At 33.4% G+C, this 23,101-nt stretch overlaps 3 protein-coding genes across 10 annotated transcripts; 1 reads left to right on the top strand and 2 right to left on the bottom strand.

Moving 5' to 3' along the window:
• Positions 1-849: 849 nt before the first annotated feature.
• Positions 850-9,023, bottom strand: LOC655121 (uncharacterized protein). Of its 7 annotated transcripts, none has more exons than XM_015978863.2 (8): positions 7,496-7,669; positions 6,403-6,443; positions 5,703-6,026; positions 5,452-5,658; positions 5,205-5,407; positions 4,876-5,157; positions 1,771-2,002; positions 850-1,722 (listed from the first exon to the last, which is right to left on the bottom strand). In XM_015978863.2, exons 3-8 carry the CDS (start codon positions 5,926-5,928, stop codon positions 932-934), a joined length of 1,941 nt encoding a protein of 646 aa, XP_015834349.1. In that variant the 5' UTR covers positions 5,929-6,026; positions 6,403-6,443; positions 7,496-7,669; the 3' UTR covers positions 850-931. The 7 variants fall into 7 exon arrangements, with proteins under 7 accessions (XP_015834349.1, XP_064214901.1, XP_064214902.1 ...); XM_064358831.1 differs by lacking the exon at positions 7,496-7,669 and adding an exon at positions 6,567-6,680 and having other exon boundaries at positions 6,403-6,519; XM_064358832.1 differs by lacking the exon at positions 7,496-7,669 and adding an exon at positions 6,567-6,583 and having other exon boundaries at positions 6,403-6,509.
• Positions 6,830-19,308, top strand: LOC107397720 (uncharacterized). Of its 2 annotated transcripts, none has more exons than XM_015978867.2 (6): positions 6,830-6,963; positions 8,512-8,782; positions 11,099-11,654; positions 11,706-12,217; positions 12,268-12,423; positions 18,899-19,308. In XM_015978867.2, exons 2-6 carry the CDS (start codon positions 8,543-8,545, stop codon positions 19,172-19,174), a joined length of 1,740 nt encoding a protein of 579 aa, XP_015834353.2. In that variant the 5' UTR covers positions 6,830-6,963; positions 8,512-8,542; the 3' UTR covers positions 19,175-19,308. The 2 variants fall into 2 exon arrangements, with proteins under 2 accessions (XP_015834353.2, XP_015834352.2); XM_015978866.2 differs by lacking the exon at positions 6,830-6,963 and adding an exon at positions 8,006-8,389.
• On the bottom strand, positions 14,440-18,521 carry PPP4R2r (Protein phosphatase 4 regulatory subunit 2-related protein). Its single transcript, XM_001807941.4, has 2 exons — positions 17,500-18,521; positions 14,440-15,223 (listed from the first exon to the last, which is right to left on the bottom strand). The coding sequence occupies exons 1-2, from the start codon at positions 18,376-18,378 to the stop codon at positions 14,672-14,674; spliced, it is 1,431 nt and encodes a 476-aa protein (XP_001807993.2). The 5' UTR covers positions 18,379-18,521; the 3' UTR covers positions 14,440-14,671.
• Positions 19,309-23,101: the final 3,793 nt, after the last annotated feature.

Below are 23,101 nucleotides of genomic sequence, written 5' to 3'. Positions count from 1 at the left end.
ATTTTCAGTGTCTTTTAACAAAATTTCGAAAAAAAGCAGATTTTAACACTAAAACGTGTTTAAATAATAAAGAAAAACAGAAATTTATTGTTCTACAAAGTTTTTGTACAATAAATAAATCTCTGGTTGATATAATCTAATTTTCACCTACTTTCAGCAAAACTTTTCTAAAAAAACTGAGGCATTATTTACGAAATGTCTTTAAAAACTGAAAAAATTAGATAGATAATATATTATTTTACTGACTGTAAACCGAATCTATCAAAATAATCGAAAAAAAAAGATTATTCAATAAATTTAGTGATTTTTCACTGTTTCTCACAAGATGAGTAACATACTTGCTTGAAAAATATGAAAACACATTTTGTGACTAATCTTTGACGTTTTTCGGCTTATTTTTAAAGAAATGTTGCCAAAAAAACCAGTCAAATCAAGTGAAACAAATAGGTTAATATTGCTTTGGCCTGATAATAAGTTTCAAACTTCGTGATTTTTCAACCAGTTTTTCTAAAATTAATCAAATTTTCAGCATATTTTGGTAATTTTTTGGTGTTTAACGCTTTCCGAAATAATAAATTTCCGGCTGAAAAATGTGCTAAAACACTGTTTACAGTGTTTAACAACACTTTTGAGCAAAATTTCTTATGTATTCTTACTAGATCTCTCAATTAGTTGCTAAGGTAATGCGTATCTTATTGCCGTTGCTATGTTTTAACTGAGGTTTAAATTTATCTCTCCGTTAACTTTAAGAAGAGTTCGAAAAAAAGATGAAAAGATGTTAAGCAGTTAAGCTATACTTTTTAGATATAGTACAGAACAATGCAAGGCTTGAAAGTAAAGAAAATCAAAAACAGTAAAACTATTTTATTTGCATAACAAATAAACGTGTAACAAGTCCTCAAAAGTGTAAAAATAAAATAAATTAAGTACATCACGTCTTCTCTATATTCCCTTGAAACGTTTGATGTTTCATTAATTCCCTAAACGCGCCCTTCTTGATATTAAGTAAATCCTGGTATTTCCCCTGTTCCACGATATGTCCATCGCGTAGCACAGCAATGGTATCGGCATTTTGAATCGTCGACAGCCGATGAGCAATCGTTAAAACAGTCCTTCCTTTCATAATCCTCTCCAAAGCTTCTTGCACCAAGTGCTCCGATTGCGCATCTAACGCACTCGTGGCTTCATCTAACAACAATATCTTCGGATCTTTAATCAAAGCCCTCGCTATGGCAATGCGTTGTTTCTGGCCACCACTCAACATCACCCCACGTTCCCCTACCAAAGTATCAAAACCGTCGGGCAACTGTTGGACGAATTCGTAAACATTGGCCTCTTTGGCCACTTGAACTAATTCATCTTCTGTCACTTTAGAAGGATCATCAGCACCGTATAAAATATTATCACGAATTGAACACGAAAATAAAACTGGTTCCTGGCTAACGGTACCGACATGTCGGCGCAACCAACTCGGATCAATTTCTTTAATGTCCTGTCCGTCTAGTAGAACTTGTCCTTTTGCAGGATCGTATAGTCGCAATAAAAGAGCAGCGAGGGTGCTTTTGCCAGAGCCACTCGGACCGACTACTGCGACCATTTTTCCGGGGGATATTTCGAGTTTGAAATTTTCGAAAATGCGGACATCGTCACGCGCTGGGTAACTAAACTGGATGTCGTTAAATTGTATGTGGCCTTCAGGGGGTGCAATTGGCACTAAACCACCTTTCAAAACTTAATGTAAACTTCAATAGAACAAAGCTAAGTAAATACCTTTCATCGGAATTATGGGTTCTCGGTCGATAATTTCCCAAATTCGGGCAGCAGCACCAATTGATTTGTTCAATTCGGAGTAAAAATTTGAAAATGTGCCCAACGATACGCCGATATAAGCCGCATACAAGAGAAAAGAAGACAGATTTCCCACTGTTATGGTGTTTGAAGACACCATCACACCACCATAATAAAGCACTGATATTATGATTACGTGGCCGCTAAAGCCGGTCTACAATCAAGCACCAAAATTTTAGAGAACAAAAAGTACTTCCGCCTTTCCATTATCAAAATTAGGCAGCATAATACTAGTTTTAGAATTTTTCGACTTTTCAAAATTTCCATACACGAAGTTTGATATTAAAACGCTCAAAACACTTTTTTTACTAAATTTCACCCAAAAACAAGCCAAATCTGGCACAATAACCAAATTACAGCAACTTTTGTGATTTTCAGGAAGTGCACACAAGTCACAAAAGTTATTTCTAACTCAAAAACGACCTTTCAAACTGGTTTGGTTTATAATTCAAAAACACACTTAAAAAAGTGAAAAACACAAAAATATCGCTATTTTTAGATAAATTTTGTGAATCTTAAGTGAAATGTTATCAAAATTTCACTGTAAGTCTAAATACTCAGACAATACCAAAAGTATTATGTAATTTTTATATTCAGTAACTTTATGGTCTGTTTTAACACCTCTTCAACAAATTAAACAAAATTTTGCTCAAATACAATTTTAATCAATAACAATAAGCAAAACGATCAATTTTGCTTATGGGAGATTTTTGAAAAAAACTTTGTTATTAGTTATTATGCTTAAAAATTCGAAAAACCTAAAAATAACGCCATCCTAAAACTAATTTGGTGGATATTTAGTACGATTTTAAAATTTTTTTGCTGTAAAACCTATTAAACGCTTAAAAAATCCAAAAAACTACTTAATTTGAAAATTTTATGTTTTCTTTAAACAAAATTTCAAAAAAAACATAATTTAATTCAAAAAATTACAAAAATTTAAAACGATAAAAATAATACCATCTTTAAAAACATTTTCAGTATTTTCGCCATATTTTGTGAAAAATTCGCTCAAAAACTTCGCTAGATTTTGTAAAATCGAGAAAAGTCACTGACTTCTATTTATTTTTGTAATTTCTAGGCGTGTTTTCACAGCAACTTGTAAAGTAAATAAGTGTCTAGTTGAAAAATGCACTTTCGTCAAAAATATCATAAACAAAGTGACGAAAACCTCAAAAATAACGCTACCTTTAGACTAATTTTAGTCAATTTTCGGTTCAATTTTAACAAAATTTTGCTGTAAAACGTACCTATATTTATAATACAAAATCCAAAAAATGTAAATTTCCACTTAATGTGGCGATTTTTCAATCTATTTTAACAAAGTTTTACTAAAAAAAAAACTTAAAGATTAAATTAAAGATTAAAGATTTGAAAAAAAACATAATTTTCAACCATACATTGAGCCAATTTAACTAATTTTTGACGAATTGGAAAAAAACAGCTAAATCTTGTGAAATTATCAAAATAATAATAACTTCAATTTATTTGAACTTGAGGTTTGTCAACATGTTTTTAGAAGATTTCTCGAAAAAAAAAATAGAATAAAGATCAGTTTTGCCGTAGGTAATTCACAGAATAAGAAAAGATAAAAAATCGGATCACCCCACAACAAAATAGGTTTTAGATACACTAATAGATAGTGCATAGATAATGATGCGGTGATTACCAAAGTGTCCAAATTATTGCGTAACTCTTCCATACAAGGTAAGTCTGCTAAGAGTATTTGCACTAAATCAACTAACACTCAAAAAGTAATCAATGTTTTGCTTGTTACAAAATTTTATTTCAAAAGTTCTTAAAAATTTAAATTTAAAAGATACTGTGGTTAATCTCTCTTTAGCATGGAACAGTTTAAAAGATTATGCTAATAAAAAATATTAGACAAACTTTCTAAATTAGAACGAAGACATGTTGGATGGAGTAATTAGATCATTCGTTGCTGATTAAGTAACGAAAATACTAAGATCTTCCTTGTTCAAAAAAATATGTGTACAAGCCGAAGCTGTTTTACTCGTAGTGTTAGATAAAATTTGAATCTAGAGCGATAAAAATATTCATGATCTTACCATCCTCCTAATTCAAAAAAAATTTAATTTAAGCTTCAGAAATTAAAAAAAAAATTAACAACAACTGACTAAATACAGAATGGTTCACATAATTTTACGAGGCCTGCGCCTCTAAAATGCCACCAAGAATACATATTCCGATACGAACTCCATTACAAATTATGAAAAATTTGTCCACCCCTTCAAAAATTACAACGTTTTTGAGTGGTTAGTAATAAAAAACAATAGATTAGAATCAAATCCATTCCGACTCTTGAAAGAACACATAATAATTGTTACTGAATGTTATGAGTTCCCAAAAATTAAATAATTATTGTAAATGTAAATTTTTTATATCTATTCTTTTGTAACTTTTGTGTATTTAGGTGCGTGCATTAGGCGCAGGCCTGGTAAAGTTGTGTGAAACATTAGCATTTTTAATTTTTTGCACCGATTTCACATTCGTCAATAACTAATTAATCTGCGATTATATTATAAATAATAATAATAAAAAAATAAAATTCACATAAATAGAGAAAGAATTAGATATTTAATAGCTACCGTCGAATTAATGTATGTGTGATTATTAGTTTTTGAGATACAGAGTAAAAAATATATACTTTTAGCAGTCCCACCTGTATAGTTGTGCTGTAATTGTTTAAAAAGTAAATTTCTTGGAAATTATTACTTTGAAATGTCCATTTTCTTGCTTTACCTACAATTGCCGCAATCAGCGTTTGAAAAGTTAAAAAAAAGTAAAAATTTCAACAATTTAAATCGATTTTCTTTGACTCAGATCAAAAATTTAAAAAAATGGCGAAAACCAGAAGTGGCTCCGTGTAGAGACCTTTTTAGTTGTCTAGTTGAAATAAAGTAAACTCCACGGTCAGTTTTACATAAACATTATGTACACCGATTAATTCACAAATTCGGCTTTGTCACACTCAAATAAGAAAGAACTGACTAAAAAAAAACTTACCAGTCCATAAAAAATGGCCCTAGCTTTAGCCTCTCTGTAACTCAAGCCTAGAACCTCTTTAATGGCATTTGCGTACGAATCAACTTCTCTCGGTTCCTGCGAGAAAGTTTTAACAGTCCTGATATTAGCAATACGTTCCTCTGCAACACTAGTAGCTCCTGCTAAAGAATCCTGAACCTTCCTAGAAATCCCTCTAAGGAATCTCCCATAAATAACGGCAATAATCGCAACCGGGGGCACAATAGCCAAGCCAACAAGTGCCAGTTCTGCCGACATATAAAACTAAAATTTCGCAATTAACAAAAAAAATTACAAGTTGGGCAAAGTACCATCATGCCTGTACCAGCACAGACCATGACAATTGACCTTAGCCCGTCTGAAATATTGCTAGAGAGAGCATTTCCCACAATTTGAGTATCGGCAGAGAGTCTGTTTACCAACTCCCCAGTTGATCTCTTATCAAACCAGCCTTGTTCCTGCTTCATTATGGTAGAAAAAACACGTTTTCTTAAAGCTTGAGTCATTCTATAACCTACTTAAACTTACGGAAGATAGTTGGAGTAAAAATGAACTTACCTGATACTGACATTAGGTACACACGTCCAAAATTGCAAATCGCCCCTAAGACAAACACGCACAATAAAACACCGCAAACTTTATTTAATTTCGCTCGAGCCTCATCACTATTTTCACTACTACTATAAATGATGTCAAGTACTTTGCCTAAACTAAAAGGGATGCTCATTGTGACGGTGCTTGACACTAGCAAGAAACAAATCGCCCCTGAAAATCAGAGTAAAAAATAGTTTACTTACTGGTTTAGCTACCGAAAAGTTTCCATTTTTCTGGCTTGGCTAAGGACAGCAGGCGGGCCAAATCAGCTTTGTTAATCCGCGGGGTCGCTGGGGCTACTTCTTTGGGCGCTTCTTTGCTTTTCTTTGTGCTAGCGTCCCTTTTAAAAACCGACCAAAATGATTTTCGAACTGCTTTATTCGAATTTTCGGGGATATTCACAGCGATGTATGTCTTGTTCTGACTCACTTTCTGGGCCATCGTCTTGTGATTTCGAACGGAAAGTTTGTTTTGGAGGAAAAAGCGGTTGTTAACGTGTCTTAAACATTTCAGTGAGTTTTTGAGGTTATGTCGGCTCACTAGTAAACAAATAATATTCATTTTTACTATGAATTTACTTGGTTTTGGTTAAATAAAGATAAAATACAGTTCACTTTTATGTTAATTTAAAGCGTCATTGTGGTGTTAATTTACGCAACAAGGTTTTATTCGACACATTTTCTAGGTTAGGACACTAAAACATGACAGGAATGACGTTTGAGAAAATGTGATAAAGCGGGAGAGGGACGGACTATGAAATGTTATCATTATCCTTGATGAGGTTTATGACCTTATTCGCTCGAGTAACAGGGATTTAGAAAAGATTATTTAAACAGAAAGTTAATTCAAGAAATAGGTAGATAAAGTACGACGTGCCTTGATTATTTTCCAAAAATTCCAAAGAAAAAAACTTACACAAACTCGCGTAAAGTTCCGACTATACTGAAGCGCTGAAACTGAAAGTTTTCGATAAATCGATCAGCGCTCTAATTAATTTTTAACTTGAAATTAACTGGCTTGCACTTCAGAATACTAAAACATTGATAAAGACCTGACAACACAGTACAACAATTAAATACCTATTAATCTAATAAAAGAAATCCGAAAAAAGCAAGATTGCACTGTATGATGCTACAAACAATAATCTAAAATGTATTAATAAAATTTTTTCCCGACTGTTGGCTTTCTGGATATCAGCCTTATCACACGACGTGCGTGATATATTTATACTATTTGTTTTTTACATTATTGTTTGATGCCACCTTTTTGATGTGCTTTTAATAGCACAATAGCTTCGCATGTGATTAATGAATATTTCAGAAATATTGCAATGGTTGCAGTTTTGATAATTCCACAGTTCTTATCGTGCGTGTGTGCCACTTGCTGGTTTCAACAAAATCCTTGCAAGATCATTGTTTAATTAATACTTTTACTTCCAATTACGTATATTTACTCTAATAATCATCAGTTTTTGAGGTAACATGCTTATTGCGGGATATTTTTTATTCATTCTCTTGTATATTACATTTAGGTACTGCGTTGATAAAAGAAATGTTTTCGCGTTGTGAAATTGTGGAAATTAAATGCAGTAATTACACTCTGAGATTAAACGAGTTAAAAAATATAATCAATATTAATGAGGATTGTGCGTTGCAGCAAAATAACAATAAAAAGATAATAATTTGTTGGTTTTGCTGCAACCAACAATACACCCATTTTTTCCGTAAAATTTTCATTATTATGTATTTTTTAGCTATTGCTTTAATTGAGCACCACGTCTTTTACTTAGTTTATTTATGATTTTTTCGTTATGTACAGAGCGATTCATCTAAGATGATGTTCGCTCTTTCATAATTTTATGTATTTATTTTGTGTAAGTTTTTTTTACATTGAAGTAGAATTTTTTAACAAAAACCTTTAAACATAACATCCAACAACGATTAAAACTTATACATAGTTTCTACAGACTAGTAATCAACACACATATCTACAGAAAATAAAAAAATACCTTCAGTTAATAGAACAAACATCGAGAGTCATTTGTGACTGTCAGAAGCATCCACCCACAATATTGGCAGTGAACCGCATCATTGTGTTCTGTATGCACATCAAAAAGACACGTAAAAATTTTACCGTTTTCGTCATCATTTCGCGCAAGTGTTGGCTGAGTTCTGGCATTTCTACTGGCATTCTGACAAATTGTAAAAATAAAATTACGTCCGAAATGAACACAAATTAATTCGTTTGAAAAACAGTGTTGTAATAACGATGTTTTGACACGGTTTCGTTTGCAGTTTTAGTTTGAATAAGGTCAAATTAATAAAAGCATTAATAAACATACCCAAGTTAATTTATTGTTGATTCATTTGGGCAAAATTAAAAGCTACACTTAGTTTAATCCAATTTAGCTAAAAATACATTCGAATTTGTACAATGTTTACGCTACTTTGTGTAAAAAGTGATATACGTCAGTGTTGGATAAATAAGAAACACGTGTGTTTGGCATCTTTTGGTCTGATTTACCATCAATCAAACTTTGCACCAAACAATTAATGATAATGGAAATGGCACAAACAAAACGATTCAATGCAATGTAAAGTCCTTATTCATTCTTTGCGGTCAATCTAGGGCTTATTACAATAAGTGAAAGCGTCAGAAAGTTCCCGCTGCTATTTTTCTCGGCGTTCAGCCGCTTGTTTGATCAGAAATATCCGAATGGTGAGAAGTTGGACTTTGAATCATTGGACTCCGTACAAGTTATCTATTTTATTTTAATTAAATGTACTCGCGGATCCATTCAAAAACAATCATAGGTGCAATAAAGACAACACGGTTGCGGTGTGCTCAAAACCAGTGCGAGTGTTAATTAACCCACCTTCAAGATTTTTCACTATTTTCCAAGGTTTGTTTTATTGTCGCTTCAACTGCATTTCTGGCACGAACCTTGAACCAATCCGATAATTCTAAATTTCGAATTTTTCGCGAGATGAATCTAAATTTAACGAAAGTTTTGTTTATTTGCAGGTAGCACACCTATTTTTACCGGGGAATAAATATGTCGCGTTTAATTTTAAAAAGTGGTGCATCCTTCGCGCAAACCTTCCAAAATTGTGGATTCCTGTCCGTTTTTCCGACCAACTTCGGGGCCCAAAAACTGAAACTGCGTGAGCAGAGGCGATTTATGAGTGCTGGAATCGTCCAGTCGCCTCTGGGACCAAGCAAAAAAATACCAAACGAAAACCTCGTCGAGTACATTTACAAAAATAACGACAAATGGATCGAGGAACCCGCCATGGTAAGTGTTTTGAACTTTTGGAACTGTCGACCCACACACAAAAATTTATTGTTTTACAATCATTGTGACTAATCCCAGTGAGTAAAGATTACGGAATCGTTATCACGATTTATTGGAACACAAATGATTAACTAGAACATGAGTGCGATACTATATTTGATACCTGAAAAAACCGCAACAACTTGCATAAACTCTTGAAGTAAAAGGATTAAGATTTGGTACCTTTATCGTTGTGTACTCTTCACCGTCATAACAAAATAATCAAATTGATGTCACTAACTTGAATGGCACGTTTTTTATCACTGAACTTTAAACAGTGACACTTCCTTGTAAGAATGGAAAAATGAGGGAGGTAAAAAAACGCTTCATTCCTAATTAATTCGTCTGATTTAATTTAGTGATGATTGATGATACGAGTTGCGAAGCTCTAATAATAAGAAAAAAAATAGTGGAAACGTTTATTTTTAAAAAAGATCATCTCACACAAGTCTATCAAGGTCAAGAGCAAGTGAATTCTTGACAAAGGTTTATTATAGTCGTGGCAAATTGATTACTAATTAAGAAAATATTTCTTCTTTTTCGTTTAACGCTACTTTGGCAAAATCACACTTAGAACCGTAGTGATGTAAGAAGAGGCAACCATGTCACTATATTCTTGCAGTGATCCAGTTATACAATATTTACATAATGTGTATTTATTAACAGATTTGTTTGAAATTATCGATGACCTTTAGATATGTGCTTATAAAACCATGACCGAAACGCGAAGTACACATAACATAAACTATAGAAAAAAAATTGATAGCTAAAGGTAAACACAGCGTTTGAACCTATGGAATTTGAAAGAAAAAAAAACGATTTTTTTTATTGAATTGGATAATTTATTGCTCTCTTGGTTCTAATCTGTGGTTATAATCCAATTTTTTTTATTAACGGAGATAATTTTTAGGTTTTCTAAAGCTTTAGAAATCTTTAAATTGTATCATCAACATTTTACTAAGGTGTTTTAGGCTAAAACTCTTTAGAACAATGCACCTGTTAAAAGGAACGCCTCAACTTTGCGAACAACGCACAAAATTCATATCTTTGTTTTAATGTCATTTAAAAAAAACTCAATAATTTTTTTTAAATCCAACATTTTAACTTCAGAGTGGTCATTTGTTTTTGAGTGCACATCTTTATATCTCTTAAAATAAAAAAAAGATCAAAAATATATTGACAATTGAGTATAATGAGCTTTATCTTTTTGTTTTTGACTTATTTTATAAGTGGCAATACTTTATTATATTTTTTTGTAAAATAAGCATAAAAACATTTAATATAACACCTAAACACAAAAAATAAAAATTTACCCGATATAAAATAAAAAAAGAACGAAAAATAAAGCATTTTCTGTAATACTTTCAATAACTTTTATCCACAATTACATTATAATTGGATTTAGTCCACATTTATGAAGCCTTATAAAGAGACCTATTATCCACTAGTGATAAAAAATAATTTTATTCCACTAGTACCATAGAAACTAGTAATTATGACTATCAGACAAAACCTGTCAAGTTTCATTTTACGAATACGAATATTTTAAATTTAACTTCGATTAATTCCATTTTGTTAATGTTGTGATTGTAGATAAAACTTTGTATTGCATTCGTCTTAGTCGCATTTTATCAACTCAAAAATTGTTTAAAAATTCTTGCGTAAATAAAATGTTTTCTAAAACACTACAATAAATAACTATTATAACTTTTGTATTTATTTTTTTTAATTTTTTATTTTTATTTGCTTTTTTTAATTTTTATACTTACAATGTGTATTTTCTAAAACGAAAAATGTCAGTTATCATTTAAAAAAATTAAAAATGACGTCAATTCTCAAACACGAATAACGTCAGAAATGTCATTGTGGTGTGAAAATGCAGCATTTAAAAAAATAAAATCGACCTGTTTGAGGATTTTTTTGAAAAATGAAAATAAATAAAACAATATGAATTTTGTGCGTTACTTCTGGATCAGTCTATATGTGACTTTAAGTAAATAATAATGAGCGCAAACGAGTTAACGCCAATAAAATAAATTGTTCGCAACAAGTAGCAAGATAAAACATTAAATCGACATGTGGTAAACGTCGCAGAAAATTTATTCAAACTGTGCGACCGTTTATTTATTACGATAGCAAATAAATTTTTAAAATGATTGATGGTTGCAATTCTCGTAATTGTGTTATGTATAACAAGCCTCAGATGCGTGTTTCAATAAATAAAAACATTCAACACAATAACAGAATGATTTATCACCCACCTTTGAAAAATTCCAGACTTGTGGCGTTTCCGGGCGAAGCTACACCTACGGAATGCTCCGGATGCTGATCAACAGATGTGCCCAGGCCCTTTTGGGCCACTGCGGCATGAAACCGCGAGAAGTCGTCGGTTTGCTTCTACCAAACATTCCCGAATACGCCGTAGTGTGTCATGGGGCCATCGAGGCCGGACTTGTGGTCACTTTTGTCAACCCTTTATACACTCCTGATGAAATCAAACGCCAGTTTGAGAATGCCGGAGTCAAGATGATTGTTACAGTGCCTCAATTGCTAGAGGTGGCGTTAACAATAGCCCCACAATTGCAAGAGTATCGAACTACGATTTGTATCGGAGGAGAGGACGATCCCTCGAAGAACGTTAACGGGCTTCAGAGCATGTTAATGGCGGGGCATGAAGCCGAACTTCCCGGGATTAATCCCAGAGAGATTGCCATTTTGCCGTATTCGAGTGGCACGACGGGATTGCCGAAGGGAGTAATGCTCTCGCATTATAATTTAGTGGCGAATTTGGTGCAAGGGGAACACCCGGCTATGGAGGACTTGGAAACTAAAGGTTTAATTTTTTTTTCAATAGTTTAGTCCATCACTCAATTTTTTCTTTTAGATGGTAAAAGGCACACCATGCTAACAGTCCTCCCCTTCTTCCACATTTACGGCTTCAATGGAATTTTGAACTTGTGCCTCAAAAACGGCGCTCACATCATCACCATTCCACGGTTTACTCCCGAAGATTACCTCAAAACCCTCGTCGAATACAAACCGAGCTTTATTTTCGTCGTTCCTTCCCTGCTCTTGTTCCTGGCCTCGCATCCTGCCGTCACCAAGGAACACTTGAGTTCTATTGAAGCCGTCCAGTCAGGAGCGGCCCCCTTGACTGAAGGTCTCTTGCAAAAATTCAGACAGAAGGTGGGAAGAGACGATATTCTGATAAGACAAGGTTACGGCATGACGGAGAGTTCGCCGGTTACTTTCTGTATGCCTAAGTTGACGCCACCGTCGAAAATTGCAACGATTGGACTTCCTTATCCCGGGACGGAAGCAAAAGTTATTAGTTTGTCGAATGGGGAACCGCAGGGGACACACAAGTCGGGTGAATTGCTAGTGAGGGGGCCACAGGTATTATTGTGAAGGTTATTGCTTCAACATTTGCTGAGCGGTTTGTTTAGATTATGATGGGGTACTTGAACAACGAACAAGCCACTGCGGAGACTGTCGATGCGGAAGGGTGGCTCCATACAGGGGATGTGGCCTATTACGACGAAGATTTCTACTTTTATATTGTCGATAGGTGCAAGGAACTCATCAAAGTCAAGGGCAATCAAGTAAGTTTTTTTTAATTAGCTCAAAAGGTAAGTACAGATTTTATTACCACTAATGAGTGGATAAGCGCAAATCTTACGAATTCGCGTCTATTCAAAGTTAATTTACAACAAAATGTAGCCAAAAAGGACAAGACTCTGCTCTACTTGTTAGATTTAAACTAACTGTAGACCGTAGGGAAAAGAATCATAATTATTACACATACATATTACGTTACCTTAAATACAAGGTGTTTAAACGTAACTTACGCCTATAAAATGCAATCAGCAATACATATAATTTAAGAATTGCTATAGTAATTAGTCAAATTGCTTACTAATTTCTCCAGCAAGAACTACGTGGAGTTTTAAAGCATTCTACCAGGGAAAAACGAAATAATAAGGATTAGGTAAATAATAATTATTAGAAAATGAAGGAAGTAAAGGAACTATTGGTTTCTGAAATAAAATACAAAATACAGCACAAAAATCAAAATTTCACACTTGGCAATAAATAAGAAAAAAATATCTACATCTGCTACAATTTGTAGCAAGGGCATTTTTTTTTCGAGAAAAATCAATGCAGTACGTCAGTAGTAAAAGTAAAACTTTCCAGACTAACTCTTTTTTCCGCGATTAAACCACGAACTTGAAACTTTTAAACCGCAAAATTCATATTTTATTTTACGAGGCGTACCTTTGCGAAACAGCAAGTAACAAACTGAAGAAAATTAAACGGCACAACAATAATTGTGTAAGAATAAAAGTATGAATAAACCGTCACACAAAAATATAACCTGTGACGTAATTATCCTTGTAAGGTGAAAAGCGAGGTTTGTCTGATTCACTGATTTTGTTACGACTTTGTAACTTACCGTTTTTTGAGGTACCTATCTATCTAAATAATAATGGTGTGAGGTACATTTTTAGATCCAATCAATCGCTGATCATTTCTTAAGCAAATAATTTCAGGCAAAACAGTTCATCGAAATCTTTAAGAATTCGTGAATTCGATATTCTAAAAGATACCCACAATTCAAACAAAGCCACTTTCTAAGGAGAATTTAATAATATGAGCACCTATTTATTTCACTATATTACAAAATATTACAATCAGCAAGTTCTTTGGCTTTAAACAATTTTGTGAGTTGATCAGACTAACAACGTCAAATGAATTGTTTTAAAAAATTCAATATTATTTTTACCTACTCTAAGTACTCTCTGAATGCCGCGGCTATACTCTGATAGCATTGCCCATACAACTGCTTTAAATCTGTCAGATTGTTATAATAGTGAGCTCCAACTAATTAGTAACAATTTTTTGTTGATTACGCCAATGGACCTTTTATTTTTTTGATCTGAACAGGGTCGGCTTTCAAAATTTCCAAAACCCAAAATCTTAGTTCAAAACACACTTAAAAAGCTTGAAAAAAAGTAAAAATAAAATTGAAGGTTTTCTTGTTATTTATTAGGATTAAAAAAAACAACGAAATCGACTGAAACAGGCAAAACAAATCTTCAATTTTTATTATTTCTGTGATTTGTAAGTTTATTTTAATGAAATATGAACTAAATCAAGTGAAACAGGGTAAGAATTTAGGATAGCATCAATTTCTATCATTTAGAGATTTTCCTTTGTTGAAAACATTACTACTGATTTAATTTGACAATTATTCATTGTTTTACGCAACGTCTTGTAACAAAAACTAAGATTTTAATTCAAAACATGCTAAACAGCTTGAAATTTTCGTAATAACGTAATCTGTTTCCACTGATTGCTTAGGGCGTTTTTTGGTTATTTATTGGGACGAAATTTTATTCCAAAATTAGCGAATAAATGAGTGAAACAAGCAAAATATTCCAACAATTTTGGATTTAAAAAAAAAAAGTTCAACGTGCTTTAGAAAACTCTTTTAGAATAAAACGCTGTTTTGTTGGCTGCCTACACGAACCAGACTAATTCCGGTTCAATTTTTATCCTCGCTCCACTTTCTCTGTAAAAGTAGGCAGGATGTCGGTCTTGACAAAAAGATGCAAAGGTTTCAATAGATAAACCATTTATTCAGTTCTTTATTACGTACAAATTTATTTACCTACGCTCTACATACAAATTTAAAAAAAACGAATTTTGTTGACGAATCAGACGAACCCTACAGATTCTAGTAAAATGAAAAAACTTCGTTTGCATAATTACACATTGTATAAATACTTAACAATTAAGAAGGCGCGTTTGTTAGCCTTGATCGTTAATTAAGGAAAAAAATTATCTAAATTATAAAGGTGAGTCTGACGTAGCTTCAGCCCTGACAACCTCTTCCACTTTTTCGCTAAACTCATCCACATCCATCGCAGTCGCCGCCTCTTCACTTGCCTCTTTCACCCCTTCTTCGGGAGCAGCTTGAGATTCTTCACATTTCTCAGTCTCTTCAATTTTCGCTTCAGCTTCGCTTTGTGACGAGTGCACCTCATCAATTTTGTCAGAAGACGTAATTTCGAGGTCTTCTTTAGTTTCTTCCTGTGGTGTTGGGGAGGCATTTGAACACTTGGTGGTATCGACAGTTATTTCTTCGCTTTCGTCCGGATTCTCGTCAAGTTTCTCTTGCGATGTGCCAACTTCATCCTCGTTTTTATCGCACTCAGTCGACGATAACTCGCTCTGAGGGACCGCATCGTCCACAGTTTTCTCCTCCTTACTTTCAACCGATTCCTTGTCGTCTTCAGCGCTTGAGGACGAGTCTGCGTCCTCGATTTGCTGCGACGAAGGCGTTTCCTCTTGTTTAGCCTCAGATTCTTTGGAAGGTTCGCTGGTTTTGTCAGATTGGTCCTAGAAAAAACATGTTTTCCAAATTAAGCTGGCACAACTGCCACACTCGTAACTCCGAACTGAAAAAATCCCCGATCCACTTATTCATCAGATTATCAGACTTTTTTTTGGTTTGCTATTATTGTTGACGAAATTTTGCTTAAAAACGTAAAAATCAATTGGGCGAAACGAAAAGAGACAATTTTAGCAAAGTTAAGAAACAGTTTTTAGCCTAAAAACGTGCGTAAACGCGCGGAAAGGCAATACTTTGGTAAAAATCATAATGTAAAACATGCACATTTGCAAGAATAAAAAATACTGCAAAAAGAAATGTGTTTTTCTATTTAATTTTGTAATTTTTTATTCATTTCAAAGAGATTTTAAAAATTAAAACATACACCATTTCCAAACACATTTTGCGTTTCTTCGTATATTTTTTTCAAGCAAGTTGACTCAAAAATAGTAAATCATGTAAAACACCATCAATTTTTTTGAAGTATTTTGGATCTTTGCAAAATAAAGGAAACTGGTTCAAAGACGAGCAAAATCTAATAAAATGAGCAAAAAGAATATCTACTACTACACTATAATATAATTTGTTTATTGTTAAGCCAATTGTATGTAAATTATAGTACAATTTTTCGAAAGAAAAAATTATTTCCGTTTTTAAAATACACCTAAATGCTCAAAAAAGGTAAAATAGCACCATAGCATAATCCTGGGTTTGTTCTGAACAAAATTTTATAAAATATTTGCATTTCTGACTCTAAAACATGCTCATACACACAAAAAATACAGAAAGAATATTTCCAGCTTAATTTTTTGGTCTTGTCTAAAGAAAAAAAATACATGAAAAAGTTAAAAAATAACACCATTTCCAAAAAAATGTACCTTTTCAGATTTTTTTCTAAGAAATTTTGCACAAAAACTAATAATGTTATTTTCAATCTAATTTTGTAATTTTGCTGTAATCTCGAAAGGGAATAAAAAAATAACAACACTTTCTAACACATTTTGAGTTTTTTCAAGTGCAACAGTTAAATACCATCAGTTTCTTTGAAGCGTTTTAGATGTTGCAAAATAAAGGAGACAGGTTTAAAGACGAATAAAATCTAATCAAATAAGCTAAAAAACATCTACTAATCTACTACTACACTACAACATAATTTGCCAATTGATACTAATTTTAATATAATTTTTGCAAAATTATTTTCGTTTTTAAAATACGTCTAAATCCTCAAAAAATGTAAAACAGCACAATTTTTAGCGTAATTTGGTGGATTTTGGACTTGTTTTGACCAGAATTTTATTAAATTTGCATTTCAGGCTCTAAAACATGCTCATTCTCACAAGAAAAAAAAACTTGAAAATGGTGAAAAATAACTCCAAAAATGCGCTTTTACATGTTTTTTCCTAAGAAATTTCGGTTTCTTCTTGAGGCGTTTTAGCAAGATTTTGCAAAATAAATAAAACTAAACCAAGCGAGACAATCTAAGCTGCGTATTTTTTAGATATTCTTTCAAAAGGGAAAAAATATTTCGCGTTAAAAATACGTTTAAATGCATAGAAAATGCATAGAATCACCATTTTTAAAAAAAGCTGGCAAATTTTAAGCTTCTTTACAACAAAATTTTACGAAATATTTACATTTCGGACTGTAAAATATGTCCACACGCACAAAAAAGGAAGAAATAATGATATTTCCGACTTTCTTTTTCTTATTTCTTAACTTTCGGTCTTCTCAAGAAAATTTTGTTAATATAGCTTAGTTAATACTTAAAAAATTAAAAAAAATAACACCATTTCCACACAAATTTTGCGTCTTTTAGGGTATTTTACTACGAAATTTTGTTCAAAAATGAGCAAATTAAGTGAAACCATCAATTTTCATTTATTTTTGTATTTTTTTGGCGCGTTTTAACAAGATTTTTCAAAATAAAAGAGGCGAATAGAACGAACAAAATTTTGTAAAATCTTGAAAAACACATTGCATTTTATTCAAAAACGTGCTTGAAAAGCTAAAAATAACAATTTTAAAATCTATTTACGGTTTTTTGACTTTTTTTACGAAATTTCGCTCCTAAACTAACTACATCGAGGGATTTTGTGATTTTAATGGTTTGATAACAGTTTTTTAATTTAGTAATTTTCGAAGAAATTTTGAAATTACGAAATCACAAAACTTGGTGAAATTTTGCGAGGCCTGGCAACACTGTCCTGAGTGTGACGTGACCATTTAGCAATTAATGTTGCCAACTTCAAACACATGGACACTTTGATCAAAACTTGGTACTTACACAAGACTCGGTGATTTCTTCGGTTTCTGACGAAACGACCGGTTCGACACTGTTTCGTCTCTTTTGGACCCCTGCAGGTATGGCAGTGATGGTAACCGAGACATCCGTCTCATCTGGGTCTGATCTGGTGCAAGTATTTGATGGCACAGGTTCAATCGAAACGTAGGGCTCCTCTGAGCTTCGACACGTTATGACAGTGTCTTGAGACGAGCTGCAGGCCACATCTGGTAGCTTAGACGCGGTGACCACCGTTTCTTGTACAATTGGCTGGGTTTGAATGTCATTACTGTTGCTATTCTCATTTTGATATGGAACATTTTCGTTCTGTAGCAATCTAGGCCAAGCTGGCGCATCGTCCATTTCTTCCACGTTGATGTCATTGCTGCTATTGCTAGTTTCCGGCAAATGTTCCGACTCCAACCCGTTCATAATGCCCTCCCCGTTCTCCGTGTTCCTCCTGCCCCCAGGTTCAGTGGTGCTCACAACTAGGATATTCTTCTCCAGGGCCCTCATGTACTTGTCTATCCGATTGTACTCCTTCCTCGGAGTCGTCAACAGCTCGCAAATCCTCTGTAACGTGAAGGGGGCCGCCGCAAACGTGTCCAACTTCTCTAAAATAAAATTCTTCATAAGGTCGTAATTGAAAATGTCCACGTTGGGACAAGGGGGTATCTCGACCGAAGGGCACGTCTCGTAGAACTCCGTTATAACGTTAATCATCTTCTCGCGAAAGAGGCTCTTTATTGCCGACCACTGGTACACAGGGTCCCCTGTTTTCGCCACAAAACAAAGGTACTCCTCCAGTTCGCGCGGTATGTCCTTGGGCTTGGTTTTCGAGAATTCCTCTAAACTGTGGAGTATTTCTTCGGGATTTTCCATTATTGTTATTGTTTTTTTCGCGAAATTTTAGCACCACCGATCACCATCTACTTGCGTCAACAAGCGCACCAATGACAATAACGAAGTTAGCGCCGGTTCAATATCATTCCACTCAAAGTAGGACGTGATCGACGAACTGCGCAACCGCGCGCCTATTTTAAGGACGTGGTCATTTATCAATTTAAACGCGAGACAATTTTATTTGATTTTAAAGTACAGTCATTAAAAATTATAATCAGCAACAGCGCAAAGTCTAACACGTGTGCAAAAACCGGGTGAGCGACACCGAGATTTCGCTAAAAATATTTTCTCTGCGAACACTCGGATTTTTTGTATAACTGGTTGCATACCCTGTGGTTTTTAATTCAAAAATTTTTTTTAATTTGAATTTAAAACACACCTTAATTATTTTATTACGTGGCACCTGGAATTTAACGTTACGAAGTCATACTTTATACTCTTTTTATTACGCGTTGTTAAATATTTACGTAAGAAATAATCGTTATTTTTTTGTAAACAGGTGTCGCCCACCGAGCTTGAAAATCTGCTCCTGGAGATGCCCGGAGTGGCCGATTGTGCTGTTGTGGGTATTCCGGACGCTTTGGCCGGTGAAGTGCCCCGAGCTTTCGTCGTGCGCCAACCCGGGAGCAGCCTGAGTGAAGACGACATCCTACTTTACATAAACCCCAAAGTGGCCCATTACAAAAAAATCGCCGGCGGTGTTAAATTCGTCGAGTCGATCCCAAGGAACCCCAGCGGCAAAATCCTGAGAAACGAACTTAAAATAAACGCTTAAAATTCATAATTGTAAGAGAAAAATACCTTGTAAGTTTTATTTTGTACATAGCTTTAACGTGGCTTATGAATATGATATACTCTGTTTATCTTTTATAATACCGAATTGTTTGTAAATATATTATTTGTTATGTATTTGTATCATTTTGCGCACGTATGAGGATTATTTTCTTTTGTAAGGCAGCCCTATACCCGAGCGTAATCGCTTTAAAAGATTTGTGTTAATTAGAATTTAGAACTCTTACAGATGCAAGCGGGCGACTTTTGCAAAAAGTAACACACTGGCCCAGATATAAAAACGAATCAACGTATTGTTTCATTTTACTCTGCTTGTATGTGTTTATTTAATTATATAATAGTTACAGTAAAGAAAATAGATAAATATTTTCTATGTGGAACTAAAAAGAAACTAGCAACAACAAAATTGTTTACCAGCACACAGCACAAAACAGAAATTATTGTCGGTCCGACAAAAACTTTTACTCCTTTCAACAAGCAATAAAACTTGAAGGGCTTGTAGCGACATGCTATTTAGCAAAAACATAAAATGTAAACATTCAAGCAGTTGTTTTACTTCAAAGTAGCCGATGTTGACTAACTTTTTTTGTGTGAAATTGATAGGCCATTAAATTTAATTTATATACTCTACACCGTATTAGCTCCGACTCATGAGCTTCCGACTCATATTTCTTCCCACTGGAGACTTTTGTGCAAATTTTGTTATTGAAAAAATCTTGGTTCAAGTTCACCCGTTTCGAATGTCGCTGCTTTGTGGTGGAAGGAATAAAATAAAGGTTACACGACCACCTCAATATTTTTCTTTTAAATGGGTGTGGTGTGTGTCTCTTTGAAGATAACGGATGTTATAACGAACTTCCGGATATAACGAACTAGATTCGACTTAAAATGTGATGCGATTTTCCGTTTATAACGAACTTTTTATTGAATTTTTAACAGAAAACATTTTAACTGGTGGAAACGTGTGTTTTTAAACCTAATTACAGTGTGAATTTGAGAGTTGTGCAAATTTTTTATGATAGTAGAGATCTAAAAAGTCAAAATTAATCATCTTACTTTATATAAACTTTATTTACTATTTTCACTACTTTTTACTCCACTTCAGCGTCTAAAAATTCGTCAAAAAGTGCAATGTCAACTAGATTTGCGTCTTTTGAGTACTTTTTCCCAAAGTTTACATTCGGTGGTATTTTTGCCCACATTTTCATATTTTTTTATGGCAGAACTAAACTCAGAGATTTTTGTTGTTGCCAAATTCATTCGCCGACCAAAACTCTCTATATCTCAGAAACTATAAATATTCGGATAAAGTAAGTTGAGCTATTTTTTACAATTTTCACATTTGAGGTCTACTGTAACACCTTATTTACACAACTATAGTATAATTCACACAGTATACATCTGTAACATGTAATATATGAATATATTACTATTTCGCAAAGGATTCAATTTATTTATACTTATTTATTTAGTCTTATTTCAAATGTTAAGTCAAAATTACTACTTAAAAGACATTTTTTTTAATTTACCGCTTTTAGCGAACGAATTGATTGTGATGCATTTTCTGAGTTCGTTCTAACCGGATACCATTGTATCGGGTGATTCAAAAATATGTGGCATAATTTTAACCACGAAAACCCCTCTAAAAATGAAAATAGATAGGATAGTATTTACTGACCCACCACAAAAAATTGAAAAGTTACAATTTTTCAGAAATTGGTATGGAAAAATGGTTTTTTGAAAATATTTTTCTTACCGTTCATGCGATTATTATGAAATTTTGCATGCCAAGAGACACAAAGACGCACTTTGATATGGTGTAAATGGAAATCTTGTAAAAGCTATACATTTCCGATGACAAGGGGGCCCTTCCAGTTTTTAGGTGATAACTCAATTTTTCGGCCTATAAACACGTATTTTTGATACCAAAAATCAAAAGCCCAATTATTTTTTAATAAAAAAGGTACTCTTGCTTCATGTCGTCAAACTGTACCGTTCTCTAGTTATTTGGGATTAAACTAAACTCTACACTGCTCTGCAGAATAGAAAAGTATAAATTTTGAGCGTACCATTACCTTGGAAACAGTTCACTACGAATGACACAGCTGTCATTGCTGTCACATTTGATGTCAATTTCATTTAATCCAAAGTAAATTTTGATTATTTCTTGATGATAATAGTAAAAGACATGATTATGTGTTGGAAGAAATAATGCATGAGCTAGCGATAGCCATCCCGGCATCACAACTTGATCTGAGACTACACCACAAGGTTTTCACACCGTAAAACGATTTTCCCTCCAAATTGCTGGTTTTATCAATACTTCACTACTTGCATTATAAAACTATAATCCAAATGAAGAATTAAAACGATCAGAGACCAAGAACACAACCTCAACTGTAACAAATCACAAAATAAAATCTTATCAACTATTTGTAATGCCGTTGTTGCAATTTTTCTTTAATAGGAAGTTAATTTGATCCACAAAAGAATAACGCACAGCCTAATGTTAATTTACATTTTTGAAAATTACAAGAGCTTCGACAACAATGAGCACAAAAGCAACAAATGCCGCCAGCGTGCTAATTGGCGCCAGTGCTATTTTTCATAAGCGCGAATATCAAAAAAAATATGAATGATGAAGTCAATGTTTTTTTATTAAACAACAATAATAACCTGGATCATTTTTTTTTTCTTGACTTACCAGTATGGGGTGATCAGGGCATCATTTCCAAATACTAAAAGAATTTTTTAATCGTTATGACTTTATGATTTTTTTTTCGCGCTTACAAAAAATAGCACAGGCGCCAGCTAGCGCGCTAGCGGCATTTGTTGCTTTCATGCTTATTGTTGTTGAAGTTCTTGTAATTTTAAAAAATGTAAATAAACATTAAACCGTGCGTTATTCTTTGCAGGTTTCAACAACCTGTGGATTAAATTAACTTCCTATTAAAGAAAAATTGCAATAATGGTACTATAAATGGTTGAAAAGATTTTATTTTGTTATTTGTTACAGTTGAGGTTGTGTTCTTGGTTTCTGATCGTTTTAATTCTTCATTTGGATTATAGTTTTATAATGCAAGTATTGAAATATCGATAAAAACGCGATTTGGAGGGAAAATCGTTTTCTGGTGGTGTGGCATCAGATCAAGTTGTGATGCCGGGGTGGCTATCGCTAGCTCATGCATTATTTCTTCCAACACATAATCGTGTCTTTAACTATTATCATCAAGAAATAATCGAATTTTACTTTAGATTAAATGAAATTGACATCAAATGTGACAGCAATGACAGCTGTGTCATTCTTAGTCGACAGTTTCCAAGGTAATGGTATGCTCAAAATTTATACTTTTTTATTCTGCACTGCGGTGTAGTTTAGTTTAATCCCAAATAACTCGAGAACGGTACATTTTGGCGATATGAAGCAAGAGTTCCTTTTTTATTAAAAAATAATTGAGCTTTTGATTTTTGGTATCAAAAATACGTGTTCATAGGCCGAAAAATTGAGTTATCACCTAAAAACTAGGAGGGCCCCCTTGTCACCGGAAATGTATAGCTTTTACAAGATTTCCATTTACACCATATCAAAGAGCGTGTTTGTGTCTCTTGACATGCAAAATTTCATAATAATCGCATGAACGGTAAGAAAAATATTTTCAAAAAACCATTTTTCCATACCAATTTTTGAAAAATTGTAATTTTCCAATTTTTTGTGGTGGGTCAGTAAATACTATCCTATCTATTCTTAATTGTAGAGGGGTATTCGTGGTTAAAATTATGCCACATATTTTTGAATCACCCGATATATTTTCAAATAAATTACCTGTACATAAAAGATACGTCAAAAATACAAGTATAGTGCTCGTACATCAAAAGTTGTGTTTACTCAATTATGAGATATTTTAGTAAA

This window comes from Tribolium castaneum, chromosome 9 (assembly GCF_031307605.1).
Source record: "Tribolium castaneum strain GA2 chromosome 9, icTriCast1.1, whole genome shotgun sequence".
NCBI classification, from domain to species: Eukaryota; Metazoa; Arthropoda; class Insecta; order Coleoptera; family Tenebrionidae; genus Tribolium; species Tribolium castaneum.
Note: the sequence above shows the minus strand (reverse complement) of the source record. Positions and strands in the feature narration are given on the sequence as shown.

Excerpts from the sequence above, each read along its gene's own strand:
- LOC655121 (XM_008194522.3), bottom strand. The coding sequence starts at position 7,517 with ATGTTTGTTCTATTAACTGAAG. Across the intron at positions 5,659-5,702 it reads AGAAAAATGGAAACTTTTCG|GGGCGATTTGTTTCTTGCTA; the intron begins GTAGCTAAACCA and ends TCTGATTTTCAG. Across the intron at positions 5,158-5,204 it reads GTGCTGGTACAGGCATGATG|TTTTATATGTCGGCAGAACT; the intron begins GTACTTTGCCCA and ends GCGAAATTTTAG.
- LOC107397720 (XM_015978867.2), top strand. The coding sequence starts at position 8,543 with ATGTCGCGTTTAATTTTAAAAAGTGGTGCATCCTTCGCGCAAACCTTC. Across the intron at positions 11,655-11,705 it reads GGAGGACTTGGAAACTAAAG|ATGGTAAAAGGCACACCATG; the intron begins GTTTAATTTTTT and ends TTTTTCTTTTAG. Across the intron at positions 12,218-12,267 it reads TGCTAGTGAGGGGGCCACAG|ATTATGATGGGGTACTTGAA; the intron begins GTATTATTGTGA and ends CGGTTTGTTTAG.
- PPP4R2r (XM_001807941.4), bottom strand. The coding sequence starts at position 18,378 with ATGGAAAATCCCGAAGAAATACTCCACAGTTTAGAGGAATTCTCGAAA. Across the intron at positions 15,224-17,499 it reads AAGAAATCACCGAGTCTTGT|GACCAATCTGACAAAACCAG; the intron begins GTAAGTACCAAG and ends TGTTTTTTCTAG.